At 47.3% G+C, this 26,859-nt stretch overlaps 1 protein-coding gene across 5 annotated transcripts in view; it reads left to right on the forward strand.

Moving 5' to 3' along the window:
- The window catches only part of OLFM2 (olfactomedin 2), a 227,038-nt gene that overhangs the window by 192,560 nt on the left and 7,619 nt on the right, over positions 1–26,859 (forward strand). For all 5 annotated transcript variants that reach the window (XM_055003584.1, XM_055003585.1, XM_055003582.1 and 2 more), the window contains 2 exons: positions 1,340–1,559; positions 10,702–10,808. In XM_055003584.1, the coding sequence (XP_054859559.1) occupies positions 1,340–1,559; positions 10,702–10,808 (327 nt within the window). The remainder of the gene's footprint in view (positions 1–1,339; positions 1,560–10,701; positions 10,809–26,859) is intronic.

Raw genomic sequence — 26,859 nt, forward strand, 5'->3', positions numbered from 1 at the left:
GCTTTCGAGAGTCACTCTTTTGAGAATCGCTCTCGAAAGCTTATACCCTGAAAATCTTGTCGGACTCTAAGGTGCCACTGGACTCAAATCCTGCTGTTCTAGTGCAGACCAGCACAGCAACCTGTTAAAGATGATGGCCTGTCACCTGTAAAAGGTCAATTGCATGGATGTACAGCCAGTGAGCTTTGTGGTTGAGTGGGGATATGAACCTAGTCTTTCAAATCCTAATCCAACCACTAGGGGAGGGACCATGGTTCAGTGGAAGAGTGTCTGTTTGGCAGGCAGAAGGTCCCTGACTCAGTCCCTGGAATCTCCAGTTAAAAAGACCAGGTGATGTGAAAGACCTCTGCTTGAGACCCTACAGAGCAGCTGCCAGTTGAGTAGACAATACTGACCTTGATGGATCGATGGACTGACTCAGGGCCAAGCTACCCATGACGAATGACACTTGAACGGCAAGTGGATTGAGTGGAGGGCAAGTGAACAGGGAGAAATACACTTGCTGTTCACGTGTCATTCGTCATGTGTAGCTTGGCCCTCAGTATAACGCAGCTTCACATGTTCTCTGCATCTCACTGTTTTCTCCACTGGTCTGCGTGTTAGACTAGGGCTAAGGAAACCTGAGTTCAATTCTGTGCTTGATAGAAAGCATAAACTGGGTGACCTTGGCTGGTCATTCTTTCCCCACTGAACTCATCTCCTCAGATCATCCTAAGGATAAAAGAGGAGGAGGGGAGAACCCTGGAGGTCACCCTACGCTTCTTGGAGGAAGGGCAGGTTGAAAATGCACCAGAGAAATAAAGTAATGCATCATGCATCTGACAAAGAGAGCTGTGGTTCTCGAAAGCTTATGCTACACTAAAGTTGGTTAGTCTTAAAGATGCCACTGGACTTTTTACTATGAATGAAAGACCTCCAAAACGTCCTATCATTAACAGATTTGCTCAGAGCCACAGCTCTCGACAGCTTATGCTGCAATAAAGTTGCTTAGTCTTAAAGGTGCTACTGGACTCTGCTGTTTTGCAACTACAGACTAACATGGCTAACTCCTCTGGAGCTAGAGAAATAAAGAATCCCTTGCTTCAGTGTGTCCCAGCAGGAAAATTATCATAGAAACATAGCATAGGCTAGTTTCGTCTCAATTAACATAGGGGATGTAAATGTTGTACTAGGATACCCACATGTGTTTAATGTCTGGGTATGCAGCTCCCACGCAGCCCTGGACATGCACATCCATGAAATGTTGACAGCGGAGCGCTGAAGATTAATTGAGGGTGGGAGGAGAGGGATTTTTTTTCCTTACCCCATTTCATTAGACTTCTCCTGTGCTTTCTGGCAGGAGCTAAAAGAGAAAATGACGGAGCTGATGCCCCTGATCCGTGTGCTGGACCAGTACAAGGCGGACACACGCACCATCGTGCAGCTGAAGGAGGAAGTGAGGAACCTCTCCGGGAGTCTGCTGCAAATCCAGGAAGAGATGGGCGCCTACGACTATGAAGAGCTGCAACAGCGGGTGCTGGTCCTAGAGGCGCGCTTGCATGCCTGCATGCAGAAGCTAGGTAGGAAACTCCTTTGCTCCTGGCCCCCGTGCCTTTCTCACTGGCTGGGAGGGCAGGTTGGAACGGCTGATATAAAAAAATGATATTCTGCCCTTCTGTCTGTGGTGGAGAGTGCCCTCAAGTCATAGCTGACTCATGGCGACCCCTGGTGGGGTTTTCATGGCAAGAGACTAACAGAGGTGGTTTACCGTTGCCTGCCTCTACAACCCTGGTCTTCGTTGGAGGTCTCCCATCCAATTACTTTCAAAAAGGATGTGGACAAAATCGAGAGGGTGCAGAGGAGAGCGACGAGGATGATCAGGGGTCTGGAGACTGAGCCCTACGAGGAAAGGGTGAGGGCCTTGGGAATGTTTAGTTTGGAGAAGAGGAGGTTGAGGGGGTACATGACTGCTCTCTTTAAATATTTGAAAGGCTGTCATTTGGAGGAGGGCAGGGAGCTGTTCCAGTTGGCAGCAGAGGATAGGACCCGAAGCAACGGGCTTAAATTACATGCAGAAAGGTACCGGCTTGATATTAGGAAGAACATTTTCACGGTCAGAGTAGTTCAAAAGTGGAATCAGCTGCCTGGGGAGGTGGTGAGCTCCCCTTCACTGACAGTTTTCAAGAAGAGGCTGGATGAATATTGGTCAGAGATGCTTTAGGCTGATCCTGCACTGGGCGGGGGGTTGGACTAGATGGTCTGTACGGCCCCTTCCAACTCTATGATTCTATGCTTAGTTTCCAAGATCTAATGAGATTGAGCTTCCCTGGGCTATGCAGGTGAGGGTGCCCTTCTGTCTAAAAGCAAAATAGTAGCATTTGTATAGCGCTTTTAAGTGTTGAAGTGTTTCACAGACATTATAATGTTGCAATCCTTACTCCAGCCTTATAAGGTAGGCCGATATAATTGTCCCCACAATGCAGAGGCTAAGAACGTATTATTCAGGAAAACGGCCAAACGAATAAATAAACAGGGAATTGGCTCGCATAAGGCCACCTTGTGAATTTACGGCCGGGGCAAGATTAGAATTTGGATCTTCCTGACTTGTCGCTCAGGCAGGATTTGGAACAGGAGCATGAGCTCAGGCAAGACCTGATGCAGGAGCTTCTGAATTCATATCTCAGGTCAAGATTTGGACCACGCGGGTTAGTTCTCATGCTGCATCGGCTCTGGAATTGGTCCGTATGAAATCTTGTAACAGTAATTGAACACAGGTTTTAGAAGCAAGCGCAAGTAACAACCAGCACGACAAGAGGAGCAAGCATCAACGAGAAGTGCAGTCAACACATGCTTCCCCCCCCCCCAAAGCTGTGAAAACCCATCACGTTTTCCAAGCTTAGTAAAGGCAAGGGGCTCTTTCACACCTTGAACGGCTTGGTCTTTCATGTCCACCTGCCGTAGCTCAGAAGGAGAGGAATGGCCACAAAGCTGGGCCTTTCACATTGACTGAAGCGTTTGAGTGGCTACCTTGGCCAGGAGGCGTCCGTTGAGATCTTCTGCTCCAGACCATTTAAGGTCTTAAAGATCAAGAATTGTGCCCGGAAACAAAAAACGCAAGCATTGACGATAGAAAAGGACCCAGAATGAGGTATTGATGAGATAGCACAGGATAGAATGGACAGAATCATCTCAGACCTCAGGATTCCATTCTTCAGCGGGCCTGTTTTGGCCGAATCAGGCCCCACGGGGGGCGATTCAGCCCTTTGACAAGCATGGGAGCACTCCCAGGCTGCCCTCTGACCCACGTGATGACATCACTTCCTGGAAGTGACGTCATCACGCCAGCTGGGAGCATGCATGTGAGAGGAAGAAGAGGGGAATGAGGGTGGTAAGAGCCAGTGTCCCGATCTCCTGCCAAGAGACTGAAGGGACCTGATAACCCTGGTCTGAAGTGGTACAGTCCATTCTACCTCCTCAAGATTCTACCACCTCTTTCTGTTGCACATCTAGGCTATGTCTGAAAGCAGACACTGTTCTGCTCCATATAGCTAGCTCCAGTCAATACTGCGACATCTGCATTTTGAAATGTTACCCTCTTGGGAAGGAATCCCGCGTGGCTGATCCCGTGACTGTTTTTTTTTCTCCTGGTATATTGCCGCAACTTCCATCGATGACTCTCCCCCCATCCTTCCATGCCATCTTTTATTGGCTTCTGGATCAGAAAGACGGCTCCTGCTCCTCTGTGGCCTCCTTTTTGGCTGTAGAACGCTTCCAGCACTCATTTAACACCCTGCCATGCCCAGAGGACCTACTGCTTTCTCCCGTAATGGGAAGCCACAATAAAGGAGCCAACAGCTATGAAAACTGCAAGGGGGGAAAGCAGGAAAGACTGTGCGTTGAACACCAGCTGTCTTCAAGGGGAAAAAATGTTTTTCACATAAGTGAATTGGTTGGAAAGCTTTACCCACTTGATAAAGTACAATCTGTTATTTTATCTTATATACTAATAGCCAACTGGCCCCAATCTCTGCATACTTAAACCTTGGGGCAGTCCCCAGGTTTGCACAAAAATGTAAACTGAGGGCCAAGCTACAAGTGACGAATGACACTTGAACGGCAAGTGGATTGAGTGGAGCGCAAGTGGAGGGCAAGCTCAATGGAGTTCTATTTCCTTGCTGCCCCATTGCTCTTCTCTGCAGGAAATTTTTAAAATTGTTCCGTCAGTCACAAATGATATAAATCAATCATAAATAAACAGGAAAAAAATTCCTATCATTCAGTGTTCATCTAAGCACTCCTAGGCAGCATTAATCTCTGTCAACCTGTTTGGACTGGCGGTACTTCGGCGCATGTGTGGTTTCGCAAACAGAAAAAAGAAAAACAAACCTGAACCAAACCTGTTCGGCAGGCATCCAAATTTTTTGGTGCTGAACAAAATAGACCCAATGATTGGCTCAGGTCTGATCATCACAATCGCACAACAAATCCATCTGTCGAACGCGGTAAGTTTGAGTATTGAATACGCTCACAGTGAAATGTGCAGCAGTCTTAGTGAAACTTACAGTGCAATCTTAAACAGAGTTATTCCAGTCTATGACCATTAAAATCAATGGTCTTAGACTGGAGTAACTCTGCTTAAGATTGCGAGGACTCTGTCACCTTTGGGCAGAGCATCCAGCCTTGGTAAGGCATAAAAATGACCTTGCTTGCCCTGGTGATGGTTGTTCTCTTCAGAGCAAATCCAGCAAAGAATCTCTGCTAAGTGAGGGTAAGTGAGGGTCAAGCTGAAAACACTTGCCAGCTATATCCAGCTGTTCCTACAGGCCAATATGGTCAGAGGGATGGATGCAAAAGGCACACGCTCCCTCATTGAAGAGGTTCCATGCAGGGTTGCAGTGTCAGAGAGTCCATTGGAGAGAACCCAATCATGAATTATTTTACAAGGAGCTATTTTAATCTAGCTCATCAGACAGGTTCAAGTAGTTGGCTCAAGGTTGACTGAGGGCCAAGCTACACATGACGAATGACACTTGAATGGCAAGTGTATTTCTCCCTGTTCACTTGCCCTCCACTCAATCCACTTGCCATTCAAGTGTCATTCGTCATGTGTAGCTTGGCCCTCAGCCTCCTGACGTCGGTAAAATGAGCACCCTGTTTCCTGGGGGGTAAAATGTAGATGACCGGGGAAGGCAATGGCAAACCACCCTGTAACAAAAAGTCTGCTAAGAAAACGTGATGTGACGTCCCCGCCATGGGTCAGTAATGACTCGGTGCTTGCACTACCTTTACCTTTTACCATCAGACATATTTCCCTGCAGGGTGATTCTTCTACCCCAGCACCGTCTTTTTTTGTTCTGCCCTCCTTCTGAGGTATGAAGTCCACCATGTGGCTTGTAGAGAGTGTTGGATCATCACCTCTGCACATTGGCAAAACCTGTATGCACATGCTCAGGCAGCCAATCAGTCGAGCAGATTTGTCAATCCCAGGCTCCTTTGGCTCACCTTAAAAACTAACAGCATTTTAGTCCTGCACTGTTTTGTGCAGCAGAAGATATCTGCCTCTCCATCCTGGAGGCCTGGTCCCAACAGCACCCCCTAGCTGCCAACCTGCTCCTTCAAGGAAAACCTGTGATTGGCTAACAGCCAGTCCCGCTTATCCACATTAAACTTCGACGGTCCAGTATCTTGTGGTTGCCGATTAGAAGCTTTCTAGAAATTTACAAGCAGGGCAAAAAGGCAACAGCTTCCCGTTCTGTTTGTGCCCAGTATTTAGTTTCCTGCGGTATACTTCTCCTGAACGTGGAGGTTCCATTTAGATAGCTTGTATCAGTTGTTGATTCCTCTGGCCTGTGCTGCTTTGCTGACTGAAAGCAGTTGTGCGTTAAGTCCAAGATTGGAAAGAGAAGGTTGTTCTCTTTGGCCGTAGGTCACAGGATCACAGAATCATAGAGTTGGATGGATGGTGCCTCCAGGGTCATCTAGTCCAACCCCCTGCACAGTGCAGGAAATTCACAATAACTTCCCTCCCTTCACCCCAGTGAACCCTGCCCTGCTCCATGCCCAGAAGATGGCAAAACCATCAGGATCCCTAGCCAAACTGGCCTGGGGAAAATTGCTTCCTGGCCCCAAGGTGGTGATTTGACATTACCCTGGGTGTATAAGAAGGTATGCTGCTATCCATTCCCAGGAGAACATAAATTCTCTCAGAGCTAAGCAAGGTAGGTAAATGGGCTTAGTAATATTTTTTCCTTGGTTTTGGAATGGCAAAATCCAAAACCGGAACTCAGAAGAGAAATTCTTGTGATATCGATAGGTTTCCTCAGGTGGTAGAAAGCATGTATTGTCCAACAGGAATCAGCCACTAGATCTGTTTGGGTAAACTCAAAATATTTGCCAGTTTTTTGTATTCTGGTGAATGTCTATTCCCTCCAGAAGTAAGACACGGAAGAAGAAGAAGAAGAATGGAGCTCAGACCGCAGGAATGTGGGGGGAGACAGCTGTTCTTTGCAACAGAAATTCATCATAGCCAAGAGAATATTGTTTCCCATTTTTGTGAACTGATTATCTGGTCTGCGGATTAACTACGCCGAGATCTCTCCGGCTCCAGTCTGCTGTGTGTGGGTGGCTGTCCCTCCCTCTGCCTGCAGTGATGTTGAGGCAGCAAACCTTTTCAGTAGGATGCTTGCTGTGTGATAGCTGTCACTGTGTAGGTCGCTTTATAAGCTTGTGTAGAAACTTGCCCTAATGTAAGCTTAGAAGACTTTAGACAACTTATTTTGGTGGGGGGGGGGGGTGGGAATCAGAAAGTTAGAGTGAAGGGGGGAAAAACCACTCCGTTGAAAATAGAGACACAAGCCTTTACAGTGGCTCCCAAGCCTAAATTCCATAGAATTACAGCCTGCGATCAAGCCAAATTACAGTGTGTAGCAGAAACCAAGAAATAAAAATGCACCCCAGCAGTTGGGGACAGTAAATGCATTTAATAAAGTTAAATTGCGGTGTACGCAGCAGGGATCAACCCTCTCACTTACCAGTTTGCACAGCAAAAAGGGCTTCTGCCTTCTTCCTCTTCCCTTAAGTATTATCAACACTGAGCAAACCTTTTGGAAACATCTGTTCAGGCTTACAGTTATATTAGCTTTCTTGCTTTGCCTTATCATTGGGCTAAACATTGGGGGACAACTAGTTCTAGTCTCCATGGGATTCCAACCTGGATCTGTAACCACTACACCATACTGTCTCTCTTTGCATTTTCAAGGAGACAGAAATTTCCACTTAATAGCTAAGCAAATCAAAGCTCCTTCAAATGGCTGAGCCCACAGTTAGCCAAGATCCCCATAGAGGTTCTCTGTAAATTGTAGATGCACTGAGAAGTGGAGCATATAAAAGTTGTTGCCACTCACATGGGTAGGAAGGAGGGCTTACGGAGACAGTATAAAGGAACTCGGCTTCAGCTTTATTTTGGATCACAGAGCTTCCCTCAGGGAGTTCACAGCTCCCAAGGCTCAGGTATTTCCATGACCTGTGAGCCAATAATTCTTTAGGTCCCTGGGAGTTTGAAAAATTTAGCTTTTCACAGAGTCTTACACATTTTCTTAGAGTGTCCAGGCACCGGAATGAAAAATAATGGTGGTGTTTCAAGGAAAAACCGAAAGCACTTTGAAAGGCAGAAGTGCTTTCTGACACAAAATTAAAGTGAAAATGAAACTTTTAAGGTGGTTTTGGCTCAGATGATTCCAGCTGTCCGACCTGTCTCTCTAGTTGGGTCAGATTGTTTGCTTGTGTTAGTGAGATTGTTCCTTAGATGATTTGCCAGCCCTGCCTATGACACGTCCATCGATACATGGGCCAGGCTTCTGCAAAAGTTATGCCAGAATGGCACATAAATAGTCCTTCCTGGAGTGGGCCACACCAAACCCTAAGGTAGGGGAAAGCACCTATTTGACTTTATAAACTTAAATGTCATGGAAAGCTGGCATGTCAGAGTCAACACTCTGCATTTCATGAGCAGGGGACTGTGGAGTTAGTATCGAAGATATGAACCCCTCCTTCTAGGTTTGCCAACCTCCAGGCGGGTCCTGGAGTTCTCCTGGACATACAACTGGTCTCCAGACCACAGAGATCAGTTCTCCTTGGGGAAATGACAGCTTCAGAGGATGGACTATGGCACCTCATCCCAGCTGAGCTCCCTCTCTTCTCCCAAATTCTGCCTCCCCACGCCCTGCCCCAAATATCTAGGGATTTCCCAGCCAAAAGTTGTCACCCCTGCCCAATTCCCAGATGCAGTCTGAAGTGCTGCTGTGCAGAAGGGGATGTATGATGTTCTGTTGCTGAATATTTATATAGCTCTGTGGTAGAAACACAGAGCTGGAAGTGATTCCCAAGGGTCATCTAGTCCAACCCCCAGCAAAATGCAGGACCTTCACAGCTACCTCCCACCTACTACCCCAGTGCTCTGTTATGCCTTGAGGAAGGCAAAAAAAAACCCTCCAGGATCCCTGACCAATCTGGTCTGGAGGAAAATTCGTTCCTGATCCCAAAGTAGCAATCGGCATTAGGGTAAAGGTAGTCCCCTGTGCAAGCACCGAGTCATTGACCCATGAGGGGATGCCGCATTATGACGTTTTCTTGGCAGACTTTTTACGGGGTGGTTTGCCATTGCCTTCCCCACTCATCTGCACTTTACCCCCAGGAACCTGGGTGCTCATTTTATCGACCTCGGAAGGATGGAAGGCTGAGTCAACCTTGAGCCGGCTACCTGAACCCGGCTTCCGCCAGGATCAAACTCAGGTCGTGAGCAGAGCTTGGGCTGCAGTACTGCAGCTTACCACTCTGTGCCACGGGGCTCTAATCGACATTACCCTGGGCATATAAAAAAGGGCCACGAGAGCCAAGCACCGGTTCATCCCTTCCTGCCCTTCTTCTCCTGATCTGCCTAAATTCATACAGAGTCATAGAATCAGCATTGCAGTCAGGTGGCCATCTAGCCTCTTCTTGAATACCTCCAAGGAAAGAGAGTCCACCACCTCCTGAGGAAGCCTGTTCCACCGAGGACCCACTCGAACTGTCAGAAAGTTTTTCCTACTAACTTCACAAGCCCTATCATACACAGAAGGATGTAACGGGGATAATATCGATAGGGAACAAGCTAAATATGGGTTTAGGAACATAAATACCATCTTGGGAGTGTGTTTTTAGTTGGAACAAGTTACGGTCTCTCTTAGGGCCAAGCTACACATGACGAATGACACTTGAAGAGCAAGTGTATTTCTCCCTGTTCACTTGCCCTCCACTCAATCCACTTGCCGTTCAAGTGTCATTCGTCATGTGTAGCTTGGCCCTTAGCGTCTGCACCATATGGGTTTTTTTTCCCCCAGCAGCTGCTGTGAGTTCTCCTGAGCTTCGTGAGCTCCATTTGGTTTGCTGCACTGCTGATACCTTGAGAATAATAATCGTGGCATTGTGTGGGCCTCTTGACTGTGCAATGTAGGAATAAAAATGCAGAGACACCGGAAGAGTACTGGGATGCACTGATCATACAAGCCATGCTGGTGGCTCTGTGTGCACCTGGTTTGCAACCCAACCTAGGTTTACTGCTAAAGCTCTGAAAAGGAGTGGAGAATCTGTATGGCTGCATGGGGTCATTTGTCAAACCCAAGCGTCTGGCAATGCCATCAGATCATGACTAGACATGGGCACGAACCGCGTTACGAACCAAAAAAACCCACGAACCGCCTGATCGTCTGTTTGAGATCCAGCAGTTCATGAGGGTCCATGGCCAACGAACCAGCGTTCGTTGGAAGCCCGGTTCATTGTGTTCACCCGCGGCTCGTGAAGCCAGACAGTCAGGCACCATCAATCAATTCCCTTGGTAACGGAGCTGGGGGAATGCCTGAACTCTGTCTGCACTCCTTCTGTTGCCCTGGAAACCCGAATCGAAGCCCAGCTTACCTTGATCGGCAGGTCTTCCTTCCAACCATGGAGCTGCAAATTGGTTACAATTGGTTACATGGGAGTAGACACCCGGGGGAAGGAGGGGGAAGGGGGGTGTTCTGTAGCCATGGGCACTCCAATCTCATCCCTGCAAAGCCTGATAGGCGTTCTGACAGCCAACCCCTTGTACACTGGGCCAACGTCAACTGGTGGCTCTAATTGTATCTAATGGTAGTTTCCTGGGGGCCTCAGATTGGAGAGGGTATAACTCCAAGATCCCTATTGCAATCTTGACCAAACTTGGATGCTGGCTGGAGGAGAGCCTGCTAAACACTCCCTGGGAATATGGGCTCTCTAAGTGCAACCGGGGGGGGGGGGGCGTTCCAACACCCACGAACCGCAAACCGGTTTGGTAATGGGAAATGTTCATTACGGTTTGTTTGTTCATGTGCGGCGGCGGCACCGAACCACGAACCTCAGGTTTGTTCATTTTTTTTTGTTCATGCCCATGTCTAATCATGACCACCAAACTAACCCCAACCTGTGGTCTGCTCACTACCACACTATACATATTCTCAGCATATCACTTTCTTTGCAGAATCCCAGGTTCAAGCTCCTGCATCTCCAGATGAAACCATCAAAGTAGTAGGCAATGCAGAAAATTATTAAACACAAATTTGAGTACTCTCTCCAAACCCCTGCATTGCCACCAGGTTGCTAAAGGGCACGTCCCAACTGTAGAAAAGTTGAAGAACTCTGTTCTAATCCACGTCATCTTTTGTACTTCAGGCTGCGGAAAGCTGACAGGGGTAAGCAACCCCATCACCATCCGGGCATCTGGATCCAGATTCGGCTCATGGATGACGGACACGGTGGCCCCAAGTTCTGACAGTCGGGTGAGTGCCTCAGAGTCAAGGTCCCACAGTGCGCTCTTCGCCTTACGCCTCGATAGATTCCTGTTGGGTTACTTGTGGGGTGTCACATACAGCCCTTCTGAGGGGCCATGAACCAATACAAATGAAGGCCTACAGCAAAAGAGCCCAGATACATCCATTATATATACCACATCCTGCAAGCTTTTGTTCTGACATAACTGTGAGGTTTTCCATGCACTTAAAGCCTTTGGACACTCTATATCTATCTATCTATCTATCTATCTATCTATCTATCTATCTATCTATCTATCTATCTATCTATCTATCTATCTATCTATCTATCTATCTATCTATCTATCTATCTATCTATCTATCTATCTATCTATCTATCTATCATCTATCTATCTATCTATCTATCTATCTATCTATCTATCTATCTATCTATCTATCTATCTATCTATCTATCTATCTATCTATCTATCTATCTAGTACTGTTCATACGGCAATTGCTTTAAGCAGAAATTAAAATGGGACAAACCTTACTTGCTATCATGTCTCTGATGTTTAATTATTGCCCCTATATATTTTGCCCCAGAAAGAGTAACGGAATCATTTGTATCTGATAATAACCATGTCACCGGCACTCTCATATTAGGTAAAATCAAAAAGAGTCCAGTAGCACCTTTAAGACTAACCAATTTTATTGTAGCATAAGCTTTTCAGAATCAACTTCATATTAGGTAGTTCTGTATTTTTAAGTAGAGGGATGATTAAGCTAGCCCTCAACTCATTAAATATGGGACTCTCTGTAGTCATATGTTCAATGGTTTCAATTTTGTCACATCTTTGGTGGGGGAGAATCACATGTAAGGAAGCTGAGGGCCAAGCTACACATGACGAATGACACTTGAACGGCAAGTGTATTTCTCCCTGTTCACTTGCCCTCCACTCAATCCACTTGCCGTTCAAGTGTCATTCGTCATGTGTAGCTTGGCCCTGAATATCTGCACATTGTCGCTCATAGCGTCCGAGTGTATAGGAAGGATCTTTGCATGGTTGCCAGCTTCCCAGTACATGCGGACTGTAATGTCTGAAAAAGGCTAAAAATGCGAGCATGTTTCTACAAGAGAAAAATGATTGTGTAGCTTAAAAGAGCCCAAATGTTTGCGTCCCTCTTCATCAGAACCATGCCTCTGACCCTTCCTTTGACTTTTCAGATCTTTCTCTGAGGGCCAAACTACAAGTGACGCCTGACACAGGCTGGACACTTGCCAGCTTCCCTCAAGTTTTGATGGGAAATGTAGGCAGCTTGGCGGAATGTTGGGCAAGTGACAGTTGAAAAGTCCATTGGACAGCAGTCGGAGAGCCAAGCTGCAAGACCAGGATGCCTACATTTCCCATCAAAACGTGAGGGAAGCTGACAAGTGTCCAACTAGTGTCAGGCGTCACTTGTAGTCTGGCTCTGAGTTTATAAATTTTGCTTTGGTGTTCTTTGGTAGCATTCTTGACATCCACGACTGCCCAGCAAGATGTGACAAAGGGGCCGAGAGATCTGCAAATAGGTCTTCCCTGCATTTAAAAAAGAAAATAGCAATCATGCAGGGCCATGATTTAAATTGGGGCTGTGCTGTGGGAGGATGGAGAGGGGATTTAGCCCCCTTCCCTCTTTGCCTGTCTTCCAGGGCCAGTAACCCAGGGGGAAAGCCTGTGAGTCTCTATACACAAAACATCTTACACGGGAACGCTCAAGTGAAAGATCTTACACTTGTTCTCCCATTGTGGATACAGATGCACTGCTAGGGAGACAGAGTCCACCTGAATATAAGACCGCACAGAAAGTAAGTCACTTGAGTGGTCTCATGTAAGATCGACAAAGAGCCAGTGCAGGAGAGCCCATTTGCGTAACCGAAAACAAATTAACTTCACTGATAACTGATTGGTTGATTAAAGTTTCCGCAGCCCAAACACTGGCTGTTGCAAGTCCTTTATGAACAAGTGGCATACGTAAGACTTCACAATAAGTAGAAAATAAGTACACAGGAGAACTCCATGCAATTGTTTAGCGCACTGGCATACAACCCTTTGAAAATCCCGGTTACAGCTTACAAAGCAATCACCTCAGAAAACTAGGTGGCTGTGGTGGTTTGGAGAGCTTCAACCCACCTCTAGTTGGTGCGTCAGCTGCGTCCCTTCAGAACTAGCCACAGTGATCCATGCTAGGAAGACAGAGTACACTTGAATATAAGACCACACAGAAATTAAGTCACTTGAGCGTCCCTGTGTAAGATGTCTCGCGCAGAGAGACTGTTTCAACCAGCAAAGTTCCCCATACGTTTCTTCTTCCAACTGGAAACCTCTTCTGCTACTTTTATCCTGTAAAAAAAAAAATGCCCGTTTATGAACATCCCAGCTTGGCTTGACCTTCAGGAGCTGCCTTAAGTAGATGCATTGATTGACCCCTGAGCTAAAAGCCAACGTTCCACAACTGCAGCGAAGTTTGTCAGCTCCAATGCGACCAGAATAAATTAGGGGAATTACATTCCTTCTCCCTCCAAGTTATTTGATCTCCTGTCAAATCTAGCTGAGTAAGAACAAACTCTACACATCAGCAGGGAAGAGAAGTTTCAGATGCCACCGCCGCCCATGTGGTGTTAAATCTTCCGCTTGCTTGCAAAAAAAGTAGAGCAGTTGCAGAAGGGCTGGGGAAATGGCATTAACAGCTTATGGGGTGGGGGCAGAATCTGGCAAAACTGGGTCAACCATCTGTGGGGAAGGAGGGAGAAAGAGCTGTGGAAATGTGACCTCCCTTCCTCCTTTTTGCCTCCTTTCAGAGGAGGGCTTGTTGTGACCTGCAACTTTGCTCTGTTACCTTGCAAGCTGTATCTCCCATCTTTCTATTACATTGACGAGGCAACCTTCTTCCACCCTGGGGTACAAGGCTAGAAAGGAAGCTTGTGGCCAAGCACCAGCCACACACCCCCTCTCTTCCTAGCACATTTCAATTTCACCCTTCCACCAAGGAGCCCAGGTCAGCACGCACAATTCTCCCACATTCTGTCCTCACAACAATTTGTGTCTGAGATAGAGCAACTGGCCCAAGGTCACCCTTTCAGAGAGGTCCTGGCACCCACTTGGTGGAACTCTGTGTCTGCGGAAACCAGGGCCCAGTGGGATTTATTATCGTTCCTGTAAGACAGAGATGTTCCGCCAGGCATGTGGTTGAGGTTGGGGCATGGGCAAACTCCTTTGCCCATCTCCTGTTTAGGAGGGAAATGTTGTCGGCCGACTCACTTAATGTGTATACCATCTCCGACCCTATGGGATGTATTGGGTTGAGTCTGGCATATGAGCCGCTGTGTAAAGTCGCCATTTTCTTGTGCTGAATTTTATGTTTTTAATGTGTATTAATATGGATTTTTACTGGATATTATCTACTCTGAGCCTGCTTGCAGGGAGAGTGGTCTTAGGGTTGCCAGCCTCCAGGTAGTGGCTGGAGATCTCCCGGAATTACAACTGGTCTCCGGGCCACAGAGATCAGTTCACCTGGAGAAAATGGCTACTTTGGCGGGGGGGGGGGGGACTCTATGGAATTATGCCATGCCAAGGTATTTTTCCTCTCCAAACCCCACTTTCTCCAGGTTTCTCCAGGTTTTACCACCCAGATTTCCAGGATTTTCCCAACTTAAAGCTGGCAACCCTAAGTGGGCTATACATTCAACAAATAATAATAAATAATAATAATAAGTTTCATGGCTAAGTGGAGATTTGAACACGGCTCTTCCAGATCCTACTCTCACACATTAACAGCCACAGCAGCTGTTTCTTCTCACCCCCTGCTGTCTGAGAGCCAAGCTACAAGTGACGCCTGACACAGGTTGGACACTTGTCAGCTTCCCTCAAGTTTTGATGGGAAACGTAGGCATCCTGGTCTTGCAGCTGTAATGGAGAGCCATGCTGTAAAACCGGGACGCCTACATTTCCCATCAAAACTTGAGGTAAGCTGACAAGTGTCCAACCTGTGTCAGGCATCACTTGTAGCTTGGCTCTAAAGCTGCCTGCCATTGCCTCTGTGCTGGGTTTAGCATGGAGTGTTTTTCAGGTAGGCTGGGATGGCTTCCAACACATCTGTTGAAGGAGGGAGAGAGGAAAGCTCAGCAGTAGCAGGAATTCGGGGCTACAGTGGCCTTCTTCCCCCATAGCCTTGAAGCCACTTACAGCCCTCTTCCAGTGGAATATTTGAGAACCTGGGAATCTGAGCCTGTACTTATTTGGCCCTTTTCTTGGTCGTCCTGGGGATATCCCTCCTCCCTCGTCAGAAGCCCTCGCAGTATTTGGGAGTATCCAGCCAACATTATTCCCAATGTAGATGTAATAACTCCCTTATTTTTTTCCCCTTTGAGATGGATGCTCCTCCTACATCCACTATCGGAACTAAGCTCCGCCTTCAAAATAGCAGCGCTGAGCTCTGCATTCCCCCCTCCCTTTTCAGCCCCTTAAAGGTTTTTTATTATTATTATTATTATTTTACCTGATGAGCTACGGGAGAAAATACCAGGGAGAAAGAAACGGTTCCAGAGAATGCAGCAAATTATGTTAATGGATAAGATCTCAACTTATAAATACAAGGGAAGGAAGGAGAAAGGAGAGGAAGAAATGGTCACAAACCAATTTGATCAAGGATTGGTTTCCATTCATTCAGTATTAAATAAGCATAATTCTTTGGATGGGGTTAGAGAAGCAGCACTGAAGTGTATTTAAATACTGATTCTATAGGATAGGGGAAATAGTGAAACATTGTAAATACGGTAATGATTTTGTTATGTATTTGTAGTTGGCAACGATAAAAGAAAAATAAAAGTGAAGAACTAAGGTCTGCATTTCCTCCCTCCCTTCTCAGCCTTTTAAAGATTTTTTTAATTATTATTATTGTTTCCCCTGCTGAGCCACGCTGTAGCATTACAGCGCAGCTCAGCAGGGAAAGGGAGAGAGAAGAGAAGGGGGGGTCGCAAGATACTGGGGCAACAAAATCACCATCATGTTTGTGTTTTTACACAGCTGGGATGGAGAAAAGGGGGCAGTAGCAGGCGCGGTGGGGATTGCCGTATGGGGCAGGGGGGGGCGTGTATTCCACCTGGAGTGTGGCAAAGAGAGGACAGATTTTTTTGGATACCTGATCGGTATTTCCCCATGATTCATAAAGTGGCATCTTTGTCTTCTTAACTGCCTCTGACGAAGAGAGCTGTGATTCTCGAAAGCTTATGCTACAGTAAAGTGGGTTCGTCTTAAAGGTGCTACCGGACTCTTTTCTATTTTGCAAACAGCCTCAGGTTCAGCATTCTAGGTTAGTTCATAAGGAGGGCATGGTACAAACAGCCACCCTATGGAGGTTTTTGGTCCCTGGCATCTGATACTCCAAGTTATACTGCCTCTGTCATTGGAGGTTCCACTGCTATTAGAGATAGTTTGGAAACGATTCTTGGATTCATTAGGTAAACTGTTACTAAGTGGGATGAGGGATTATGGTTACCCTTATATAAGATGCTGTTCTTGCTGTTTCTGGCATTTTGCGCCCAAGGAAAATGGCTTCATCTTGGGAGCATGCAAAAAAGGAGCAAATGGAACGGAAACACTGAATTGCAAGCAGAAATTAAAGGGTCTTTGTTCAGTAAAAAAAGAGGAAGGAATTATTGCGCTATTTTTGTAACTTGCTCTTCCTTTGGAGAAGCTCAGAGCAGCTTACCTGGAGCTCCTAGCGCTCTCCTCATCCAGCCACTGACAGGTCTTCATCTCCAGAGCTTTACCATCAGATTAGTCATTCCTAGCTGCATGATTCTCAAACAACACACCAGGGAGCACTAATTTGCTGTGAGAGGGACTGCAATGTCCCTTGAAAAATGAAGCCATCGTGTCAGGTTCATCCATCACTCTTTAAATGTCAGAACAGGAAACCCATGTGCAGCATCGATTTCCCCCCGGCTCAGCTTCCATTCTGTCAGTATGTGGTCAGTTTCAGGTGGGTAGACGGGTAGATCTGCAGTAGAAGAGAAAGACTCAGGTCCAGTAGCACTTTAAAGACCAACTAAATTTCCAGGGTATGAACTTCTGAGCCAGTTTGGTGTAGCGGTTAAGAGCGGCAGGACTCTAATCTGGAGAGCCAGGTTTGATTCCTCACTCCTCCACTGGGTCAGTCACAACTTCTCGGAGCTCTCTTCGCCCCATGCACCTCACAGAGTGATTGTTGTGGGGATAATAATAATGCACTTTGTAAACCGTTCTGAGTGGGTTTTAAGTTGTCCAGAAGGGTGGCATATAAATTGAATGTTGTCGTTGTTAATTTTGTCATGTTTACTGTGGGGTGGGAGTCATTCAGGTTTTCTGCCTCAAGCACCAAAAGATTTGCTTGTTGGTTTTGTTGTTGCTGCTGCTGCTGTTAGACTCTTGAAAGCACATAGCTGGACTCACATCTTACTTTGTGCTGTCAATAGCACCATCCCAAAGGAGGGAGGATGTATACGCAAGGATCCTGATGCAATCCATATTACAGCTGACAAGCAGGGGAAGACCCCCAGATGCATGATTACTGTCCAGAAAGGACATTCCTGTTCGTTTGTTCGTTTGTTCGTTTGTTCGTTCGTTTACTTCACGTATGCCCTGCATGTCTCCCCATTGTGGACTCAAAGCCGCTTACATCATTCTTCTCTCCTCCATTTCATCCTCACAACAACCCTGCGAGGTAGGTCAGGCTGGGAACTTGTGACCGGCCCAAGGTCACCCAGCCAGCTTCCCTGGCAGAGTGGGGATTCCAGCCTGGGTCTCCCAGATACGAGTCTGACACTCTAACCACTATACAACACTGTCTCACAGTCCTATTAAAGAACCCTGTCTGGGGCAAAAGAAGGGTGGGGACCTTGGGAAACAATATTGATTTGGCTGTTCCGCAGTTGCAAGAAGGATTCCTGGCCATTGTCCTGAGACTCCCCCAGCTAGGGGTAGGATGCTGGGCTGTGTGAATTATATGCCAGTGGGGATGGCAAAAGAGCATAGCCAGCATGAGAGAGTGGACAGACTGGGGATACCTGGATTCAAGCCTCCACTAACCCACAAAGTTCACTGGAGGCCAGCTTTTGGCAAGCTTCCCATGCCCTTTCTTTCAGAGTAGCTGACCGCCCTGCTAGATCCACGTGAGGACTAAGTGGGTGAAGTCTCACATTAGCCACCCTGAGCTCTGTGTAGTAAAGGAAGAATACAGATGCAGGTTAGGGAAGAATTTTGTCCTCGGTTAAATTGGGAAGGGGAAATAGAGGGCTGCTTCTGCTTTGGTTATGAAAACACCACCCTTGGGTTGCCAACTCCAGACCGGGAAATTCCTGGAGATTTAAGGAGTGGAGCCTAGCAAGGGTTGGGTCTGGGGAGTGGAGAGGCCTCCGTAGGGCGTAATGCTATCAGTCTGCCCTTCAAAGTTGCCATTTTCTCCAAAGGAACTGATCTCTGTAGTGCAGAGATCTGCTGTAATTCCTGGAGATTTGTTGTAATTTTGGGAGATCTCCAGGACCCTCCTGGAAGTTGGCAACTCTGATTAACAGAGCTGTTCTGCAAGCAATTCACAGCAGTGCATCTGTGTCTTAGCACAGCTGGCGGATGGGTCCCACTTTGTGGAAAGGGTGTTTGGGTAGGTGGCAAATGGTTTCTTTCCAGCTCTGTAATTCCAAGGGGGTCTCCTATCCACTTCATGTCCTTTCTTTCAAGTTAACCGTGACTCAGCAAGACAAGAAGCCTGTAGCGGCTGAAGGTTTCAACAGCTGCTACAGGCATCTGCAAAAAACCCCTTTTAGATTCTCTCCCATCTTGCGGGGGTTGAGAATAGCAGACAGGAATAAGGATGCTGAAATGATTCAAAAGTCCCTTGATTCCTACTTGCTACTCCCAACCCCAAAAAGAAGCCTAGGCAACTGCTCACAGGAGGATAGACAGCATCACTGAGATACACTGGAAAGGGCCTCTGCTGACAGCTGTTGGAACTAGAACAGTCACCTGGAGGCTTCTCTTCCCGTGGAGCTTCAGACTTGGTCCATACCTACAGATAATAATGAAATAGTAGACCTTCAGGCTTCAATACTCCCTTCTGTTAAAAAAAAAACCCTTCCCTGCAAATAGAGAACTAGCAAAGACAGGGGGTAGAATCTTTCTCCCTGCCGTGCTACTTCGAAGGAACCTTCAAAGATGGGATTGACCACCCATGGTGTGCAGTCCATTATTCTGCCACCTCAAGTTCCTGCTGTCTCATTTCCACCTCATTCTCTTGTCTGGGCTAACTAGGCCTCACCCAGGGACTCCTGCGTGAAGCAGGGCTTAGATCTGCAAACATGAACAGCAGTTCGTGCAGGCCCTTTTGAACTTCCCCCGAATGCGGTTCTGCAGTTTATGCTCGCAGACTCCATTTTCTAGGGCTCAGACAAGTCTCTCGGCAATACGGCAACTGATTTACCGAGGAGAAAACAAGACGCTCCCCCCCCCCGTTCCCCACCCCAGCTGTCCAAAACAGACCAAAGAGGGGAACTTCGTCTGATCCTCCTCCAAGTGTGAAATCAATCTTGCCCGCCTCTTGCTATCGCAGACGCTTGTTCGGTTATTAAAACCTGCTCGGGCGTTTGATCAGCAGAAAAGAGCCGAAAATGTGTTTTAACTCAGTAAATTAAAGGAGAGAAAACATTTAATAAAACGAGTGTAAATCATCCATAAAGGTTGGGGAGATGTTTACTCAGTCTCTGCAATTTAGCTTCTTGGCAAGATAAAGCTGACGGGGAAACTTAGGGAGAAGAAATGTGGGTGGCAGAGAAACCCTGGATAAATGTGTTCTGGTGTGGAAGTTATGGATCACTCCCCTGCTTCCTGCTAAAGGAAGATAGGTAAGAGAGCTGGGCTCGAGAGCCCCTTGTTCTGATTCTTACAAGCCGCAATGCGTGTGCCTTGCCCAGGGGCAGGCAGAAGTTCATTGAATACCAGTCTGTATGATCATAGCCTTGACCTGGATAGTCCGGGTGAGCCTGATCTCGTCAGATCTCAGAAGCTAAGCAGGGTCAGCCTTGGTGGGTAATTGGATGGGAGACCCCCAACGAAGACCAGGGTTGTAGAGGCAGGCAATGGCAAACCACCTCTGTTAGTCTCTTGCCATGAAAACCCCACCAGAGGTCGCCATAAGTCAGCTGTGACTTGAGGGCACTCTCCACTACCACTGTGTGACCATAATGAAACATTTGATTAAGAGCTTGTCGCTACATTCAGAAACGTCATCCCTCCAGTCATCTCCTAGACCTGGAGATACTTCAGAATGCAAGCCAAGAGTTGCCCAGTGGAACTCCCTCCCACATAAAAAGCTCCCTGCTGATAAAAAGCCAACATGTCAGGAAGGAAGATCCTAGGCTCGCCTTCTCCCTAGCTTTCTCTGTGAAAGCCGGTATTGAAATCTATGATTCTCCCACCTCGGTTTTCATGTGGCATGGAGTCCAAGAAGGGCTGGATCACTTGTTGGTTTGCTTCTTAATCTGTACATCATGCCTACGTTCAAATGGTTTTGCACGAATTCTACACTCACACAGGCCAGCCCTTGTGCTAACCAGGCAATCTGCCCGTATGTTGGCTGGTGTCTGTCTAAGAGCAGAACCACAAGTGACAAAAGGCACAGGTTGGACACTTGTCAGCTTCCCTCAAGTTTTGATGGGAAATGTAGGCGTCCTGGTCTTGCAGCTTGGCTCTCCGACTGCTGTCCAACGGACTTTTCAACTGTCACTTGTCCAACATTCCGCCAAGCTGCCTACATTTCCCATCAAAACTTGCGGGAAGCTGGCAAGTGTCCAATCTGTGCCTTTTGTCACTTGTGGTTCTGCTCTAAGGCTGCTTGTTGTAGTTCATGAAGGCAGAGCCTATAGTTTGGCTTAGTGGAGCTCTGGCAAATAGCCCCAACTCCTACTACGCCCTGGGCAAGGAGAGCCAGTTTGGTGTAGCGGTTAAGAGTGACGGGACTCTAATCTGGAGAACCGAGTTTGATTCCCCGCTCCTCCGCTTGAAGCCAGCTGACCTTGGGTCAATCACAGCTTCCAGGAGCTCTCTCAGCCCCACCCACCTCACAGGGTGTTTGTTGTTGTGGGGATAATAATAACATACGTTGTAAACCACTCTGAGTGAGTGTTAAGTTGTCCTGAAGGGCGGTATATAAATTGAATATTGTTGTTGTTGTTGTCGTTATCATCTTCTTCATCATCATTGTTGTTGTTCAGCTGGCCCTAAGGAGTAGGTAACCTCGGGCAGTTGCTACTGCAGTCCTGTTTGAGCTGGAAGGGGACTTACAAGATGCCTAGTCCAATCTGTGGCTCAGAACTCAAAGCGAGAACATTCCTGGCAGATTGCTGCCCTGCTTCTGTTTGAAGACCCCCAGTAAGAGAGAGAGACCACCCATCCTCTAGATAATGGGTTCCGTTGACACACTGCTCTTAACATGAGGAAGGTTCTCTGATTCTACTGCAATTTCTCTTCCTGAAACCTAAGCTCATTGGATCGAGTGTTGTCCAGCAGAGCAATAGAAGTCTTTGTCCTCTTCCATGCGACAGTCCTTGAGATGGTGGCAGTACACTACCAGGTCTCCCCTCAGTCATCTCTACCATCTAGTGGATATGGGGGCAGTAGACCTGGCCTCTGGAGAACTGCTATCTCAAATTTCATTGTATTAACTGCATTTATACTCTGCCTTTCTCCCCAAAGTGGCTCACATCTTTCTTCTCTCCTCCAATTTATTCTCGCAACAAACCTGTGAGGTAGGTTAGGCTGAGAGGGTGTGACTGGCCCAAGGTCACCCAGTAAGCTTCCATGGCAGAGCAAGGATTCGAACCTGGGTCTCTCAGATCCTAGTCCAAAACTCTAACCACGATACCATACTGACTGCCTACTGGGCTGCTACACCAAGTTCCTTTTACTTTGCTTTACTGACCCCCACCATCCGTGTTGCCCTCTTCCGAACCCTTTGGGATTTGAATACATCTTTCTTAAAGTGTGGGGCCCAGGTAGGGTTGCCAGCCTCCAGGTAGTGGCTGGAGATCTCCCGGAATTACAACTGGTCTCCAGGACACAGAGATCAGTTCACTTGGAGAAAATGGCTACTTTGGGGGGTGGACTCTATGGAATTATGCCATGCCAAGGTCCTTTCCCTCCCCAAACCCCACTTTCTCCAGGTTTCTCCAGGTTTCACCTCCCAGATCTCTAGGAATTTCCCAACTTGGAGCTGGCAACCCCCCAGGACACAGACCTTAAGATGAGGCCTGACTCGTGTGTTGAGTGGTGCAGTACTATTGCTTCTCATAACGCGGATGCTACTGGCCAGTTTGTAAACAACTGCATTCTGTCTGTCTGTCTGTCTAGCATTTTTTAATCCTATCTCTGCTCTAAGCAGCGTGCGCGTACGTGACTCTCTCTTCCCTTCTGCTATCTTCAAAGTCATCCTGTTTAGCTTGCCGACATTCGGTGCTCATGCGAGTTTTTACAATATCTTCATTCCAGTTATTGTTAGACTCTGGGGGGCCCAGGAATACAAGCAGCCTAATTTTGCATGATATGTTAGCTTTCCTCTCTCTTCCCCCCTCTCCTTTTTTCTTGGAATGAATTATATCTTTAAGCTTCAAAAGGCAGCTTTGAGCTTTCAGGGGAGAGAGAAGCTTCGGCATAGACACCAAACGTGGTTAATCTGATGCAGGGAGATGTCAGCTGCTCCATCAAACAGGCTTAATTGTTTAAAGAAGAATAAAAGGGGAAGAGAATGCCAAGACCCCTGAGGGGCTACTCCGTGGAGCCCTGGTGTCAGGCAGCGAGCAAAGAAGCCTCTGGCAAAGTTTATCCACCCAGGACTGCCTGTCTCCTTTGGAAAGAGGCAAATGGAAAACAGAGTGTTTGAGGCAAATGGAAAGGAGAGCGATTCCAGCATCTGGGCGGGGCTGGCAAGAGTAGCATGCTAACGGTGGCTTCGTTGTGCGATGAGTGGCGTGTGGAATGCCATGTTTCCTTAGCCACATTTTCCCAGGCCTGTCTCTTTCAAGTCACAAAGAAGCTGAGGTGGAAAGGGGCATTTTCAAGGAAGATTCTCAGGCCTCTCCACCTTCTGGCTGTTTGTTGCTTGGCTGGTTTTATTTTTGGTTGCTGAAACAGCTGTGGTGAAACCGGGAAATAATGGGGGGGGGGGTGTCAGAGGAAAGGGAGTGGATCCCAATTCTCCCCTGCAGGGTTTTTTTTATGGGAAAAGAGGTGGTGGGTCTCTCTATTATCACATGTGCATGCACAAAGTGCACACGCGCACGGCACTGGAAACGTGCGATGATGTCACAGGAGGGCGGCTTTCTCTTCCTTTCTTCTCCCTCCCAGCCTGCCTCTCAGCCAGCCAGGCAGTGGCCATGCCTCAGGAAGGAAGGTAAAGAAAGAGAAGAAGAAAAGACATGGGAAGAGAAAGGGAGGGAGGGAGGGAAAGAAAGAAGGAAGCAAGGAAAGAAGGGAAAAAAGAGAAAGGGAGGGAGAGGCCGGGGAAGCAGGCGGCCCGGGAGAAGCTCCACCCTGGGAGATGGCCCACGGGTCTTTGGGTGCTGAGGGCAGGGCCACCAGTCATGCCAGATCTCAGATCCAGGGAGATCCCGCTGAAAAAAAGCCCTGCTCCCCTGCAAATTCCCTCTGCTACCATTAACAAAGTTGGGAGCACCTCGTTGGCTGGGCTAACACATCACTTAGTTATTTCACAAAAATCACGTGCTCTTTTTCAGGACGTTCCGATAGCCTAAGAAGTTCCAACTTAAGATGCTCCAGCTCTCTCCCCAGTTAGTAGACTCCAACCCGATCGTGTGGGGAGATGAACATGAGTCAAGTACTGATCTTGCTTTACCCTTTGTGACTCTGGGCAACAAACAAGCCATAGTTGGCTGGCCATGCTTTTTAATTTTTATTGAAGGAGAGTTGGTTTTATACCCCGCCCTTCATTACCCAAAGGAGTCTCAGACCAGCTTGCAATCACCTTCCCTTCCTTTCCCACAGCAGACACCCTGTGAGGTAGGTGGGGCTGAGAGAGCTCTGAGAGAGCTGTGAATGACCCAAGGTCACCCAGCTGGCTTCAAGCGGAGGAATGGGGAATCAAACCTGGCTCTCCAGATTAGAGTCCTGCCGCTCTTAACCTGAAAAGGTTCTCAGAAAGATAGAGAGGAAGATGGATGGTTTGTTTTGGTCCCTGCCCTCCCTCCCACAGTATCTCATACAAATAATATTTGTGTGCAGAACGGAGCTGTGACGGCATCCAAGGGGCTCTTTTGCTTGATGTTAATTGGACATTAGGCTTTCTGTGACCTGCATGGCAAGTATCACAATTTGAATCCAGCATTCTGTTTCCAGTATTGACTGGCAAGATAATAATCATATTATATAATAATAATAACCTTGTGCTTATATACCGCCCTTCAGGACAACATCCACTCAGAGCGGTTTACAAAGTGTGTTATTATTATCCTCACAACAAACACCCTGTAAGGTGGGTGGGGCTGAGAGAGCTCTGAGAGAGCTGTGACTGACCCAAGGTCACCCAGCTGGCTTCAAGCAGAGGAGTGGGGAATCAAACCCGGTTCTCCAGATTAGAGTCCTGCTGCTCTTAACCACTACACCAAACTGGCTCTCACCAAACTGGCTCTTTAGATATTTCTACCCCTCTTTTCTCCTCAAAGCAGCTTACAACATCATTCTTTCCCCTCCATTTTATCCTCAATAAAAGTCTGTAAGGTAGGTTGGGGCCAGGGGAGAGCAACTAGTCCAGGATCACCCAGCGAGCTTCCGTGGCAGAAGCGAGGGATTCAAACCTGGTTACCCCAGATCGGAGTCTGACCACTACAACACACTAGCTCCCCATGTTTTATACTCAGGGCTTTTTTTCTGGGAAAAGAGGTGGTGGAAGTCAGTGGGTTGCCAGCACAGGGGGCAACTCTTGGTGGGAGGTGGTGCCTCTGGTACCACACGCGCACGTGCAAAGTGCACGCACGATTCTGGTACCGCACAATGACATCACTTTGGGTCAGCTGGAACAAGGGGAAGAGTTTTTTAAAATTTAAATTGCCCTCAGTGAAAATGGTCACATGGCTGGTGGCCCTGCCCCCTGATGTCCAGACAGAGGGGAGTTTGCGCGGAGGGCAATCTAAACTCTCCTCTCTATGTAGATCAGGGGGCGGGGCCACCAGCCATTTTCAAGAGGTGCCGGAACTCCGTTCCACTGCTTTCCAGCTGAAAAAAAGCCCTGTTTATACTGCTTCTAACTCCACCTACCAGGGTGCGTCCCAACCTTTTCACCCAGGTGTTTTAACTCTTTTCCTGCTGGCTTGAGCTTTGCTTCCCTTTGCTTCAAGGACCCACGTTCTGTTCTCCCTGCTGAGCTGAGTGTAGCAGTTCCACTGCATCAGCCTCATGCATTTTCCTCACCCCTAAGGGACCAGCTGGGCTTGCGGTAAAGTGTCTTCTGTGCATGGACTAAACAAAAGGTTTGGGGAAGGAGCTGTGGCTCAGTGGTAGCGCATCTGCTTTGCATGCAGAAGGTCCCCGGTTCAGTCCTTGGCATCCTCAGTTAAAACAGCCAGGTAGAAGGCGATGTAAAAAAACCTCTGCAAAGACCCTGGAAAACCACTGCTCACCTGAGCAGACAATACAGGCCTTGATATGCTAAAGCAGCTACATGAGTTCGCATACAGGACTGAAGCCTTCTTCTTTTGCACCTGGCTGTGTTCAGTACCTTCTGTGGAAGTCTTATCCTGGACCTCTTCATTCTCCTTCCAGCACTTTATCCTTGTTAGCTGTGCCCTGTCTTCAAACCCCTCGATTGCATCATAAATCACAGACCGATTATTTCGGAACTGTCATTTCCTTTTTCCTGAAAGATGGGAAGCCTCCTCATTTCTCAGGTACCTGAGCAGACATCCCCATCTGTCTGTCACTTACTGTCCACCTGCCCAAAATGAGAATATGCCATCTTGAGCAATACAGGGCTTCTCCAGTAGCCCCAACCCCCCATTAATAAAGCTCCTACTTCTATCATGTGCCAATCTCAACCACAATTGCCCGGGGAAGCTCTAAAATGTATGGAGATCTTGCTCTTCATTCTTTCTCATTACAGGCTCTGCCAAGTGCTGCTTTGACTTTGCTGGCTGAACAGTGTGCAATTTTGTACCACTGCAATCTGACCTGTGTTCCATTTACTCTCCACGCAAGGCGCTTGCTGAAAGAGCGAAGACCAATTTATCTCCTTTGGGGCCAGGTCTTTGTTTCTGGGAGCAGGTGGGAGGGGAGAATGGAACTGGTATATTAAATAAAGCTGCGCCAGATTTTCCCCCCTGCCCAGCTTACAGTTCCTTAAATATGTAGATGGGCCTTCTCCAGAGCACGATTTGATGCATTCCCCTCTGCAGTTTTGTATGGGAGATTCTCCCGTCTGCCTTTGTGGCAGCGCTGTTGTCCCTGTTCAAATAAAGTGGTCGAAAATATCCCACACATACTTTTGCACTGCGAATTCTATCAAGAAGAAAGGATACAATTAATGATCCCACTGCTCTATAGATTTAAACCATTAGAGTACTACATGGATTTTAGTCCCGAAACCCTTCAGGTATATCTTTTAGAGAATAGCCAGAGAACTGTATCTTACGCAGTTGCAAAATTCTGTGTGATAGCGCTCAGAAAGCGGAATCACTTGACGAAGGAAACGTCAATTGCTGGGAAGTGAATTAACAAAGTGAATGAGTTTTACTGTTAGATATATATACATATATATGATTTTATCTTTTATGTATTTACCCATTTTAAGTATTTAAAAACTGCTCCTTTTATCTGTACTTTACTTGGCTGGTCTTGTGACCGTAATAAACCTTTGATTGATTGGTTGGTTCCTTAAGTAGTGAGAATATTCATCTTATTCCAATCCTATTCTTGTTCCCTCTGGGATGGTGTGTCATTTCCCTCCCTCTGCCATCTTTTTATCCTGTTTTTCTTCCAAAGATCTGTGGGTGGCATGTATGATTTG

Source organism: Eublepharis macularius, chromosome 19 (genome assembly GCF_028583425.1).
Source record: "Eublepharis macularius isolate TG4126 chromosome 19, MPM_Emac_v1.0, whole genome shotgun sequence".
Lineage (NCBI taxonomy): Eukaryota > Metazoa > Chordata > Lepidosauria > Squamata > Eublepharidae > Eublepharis > Eublepharis macularius.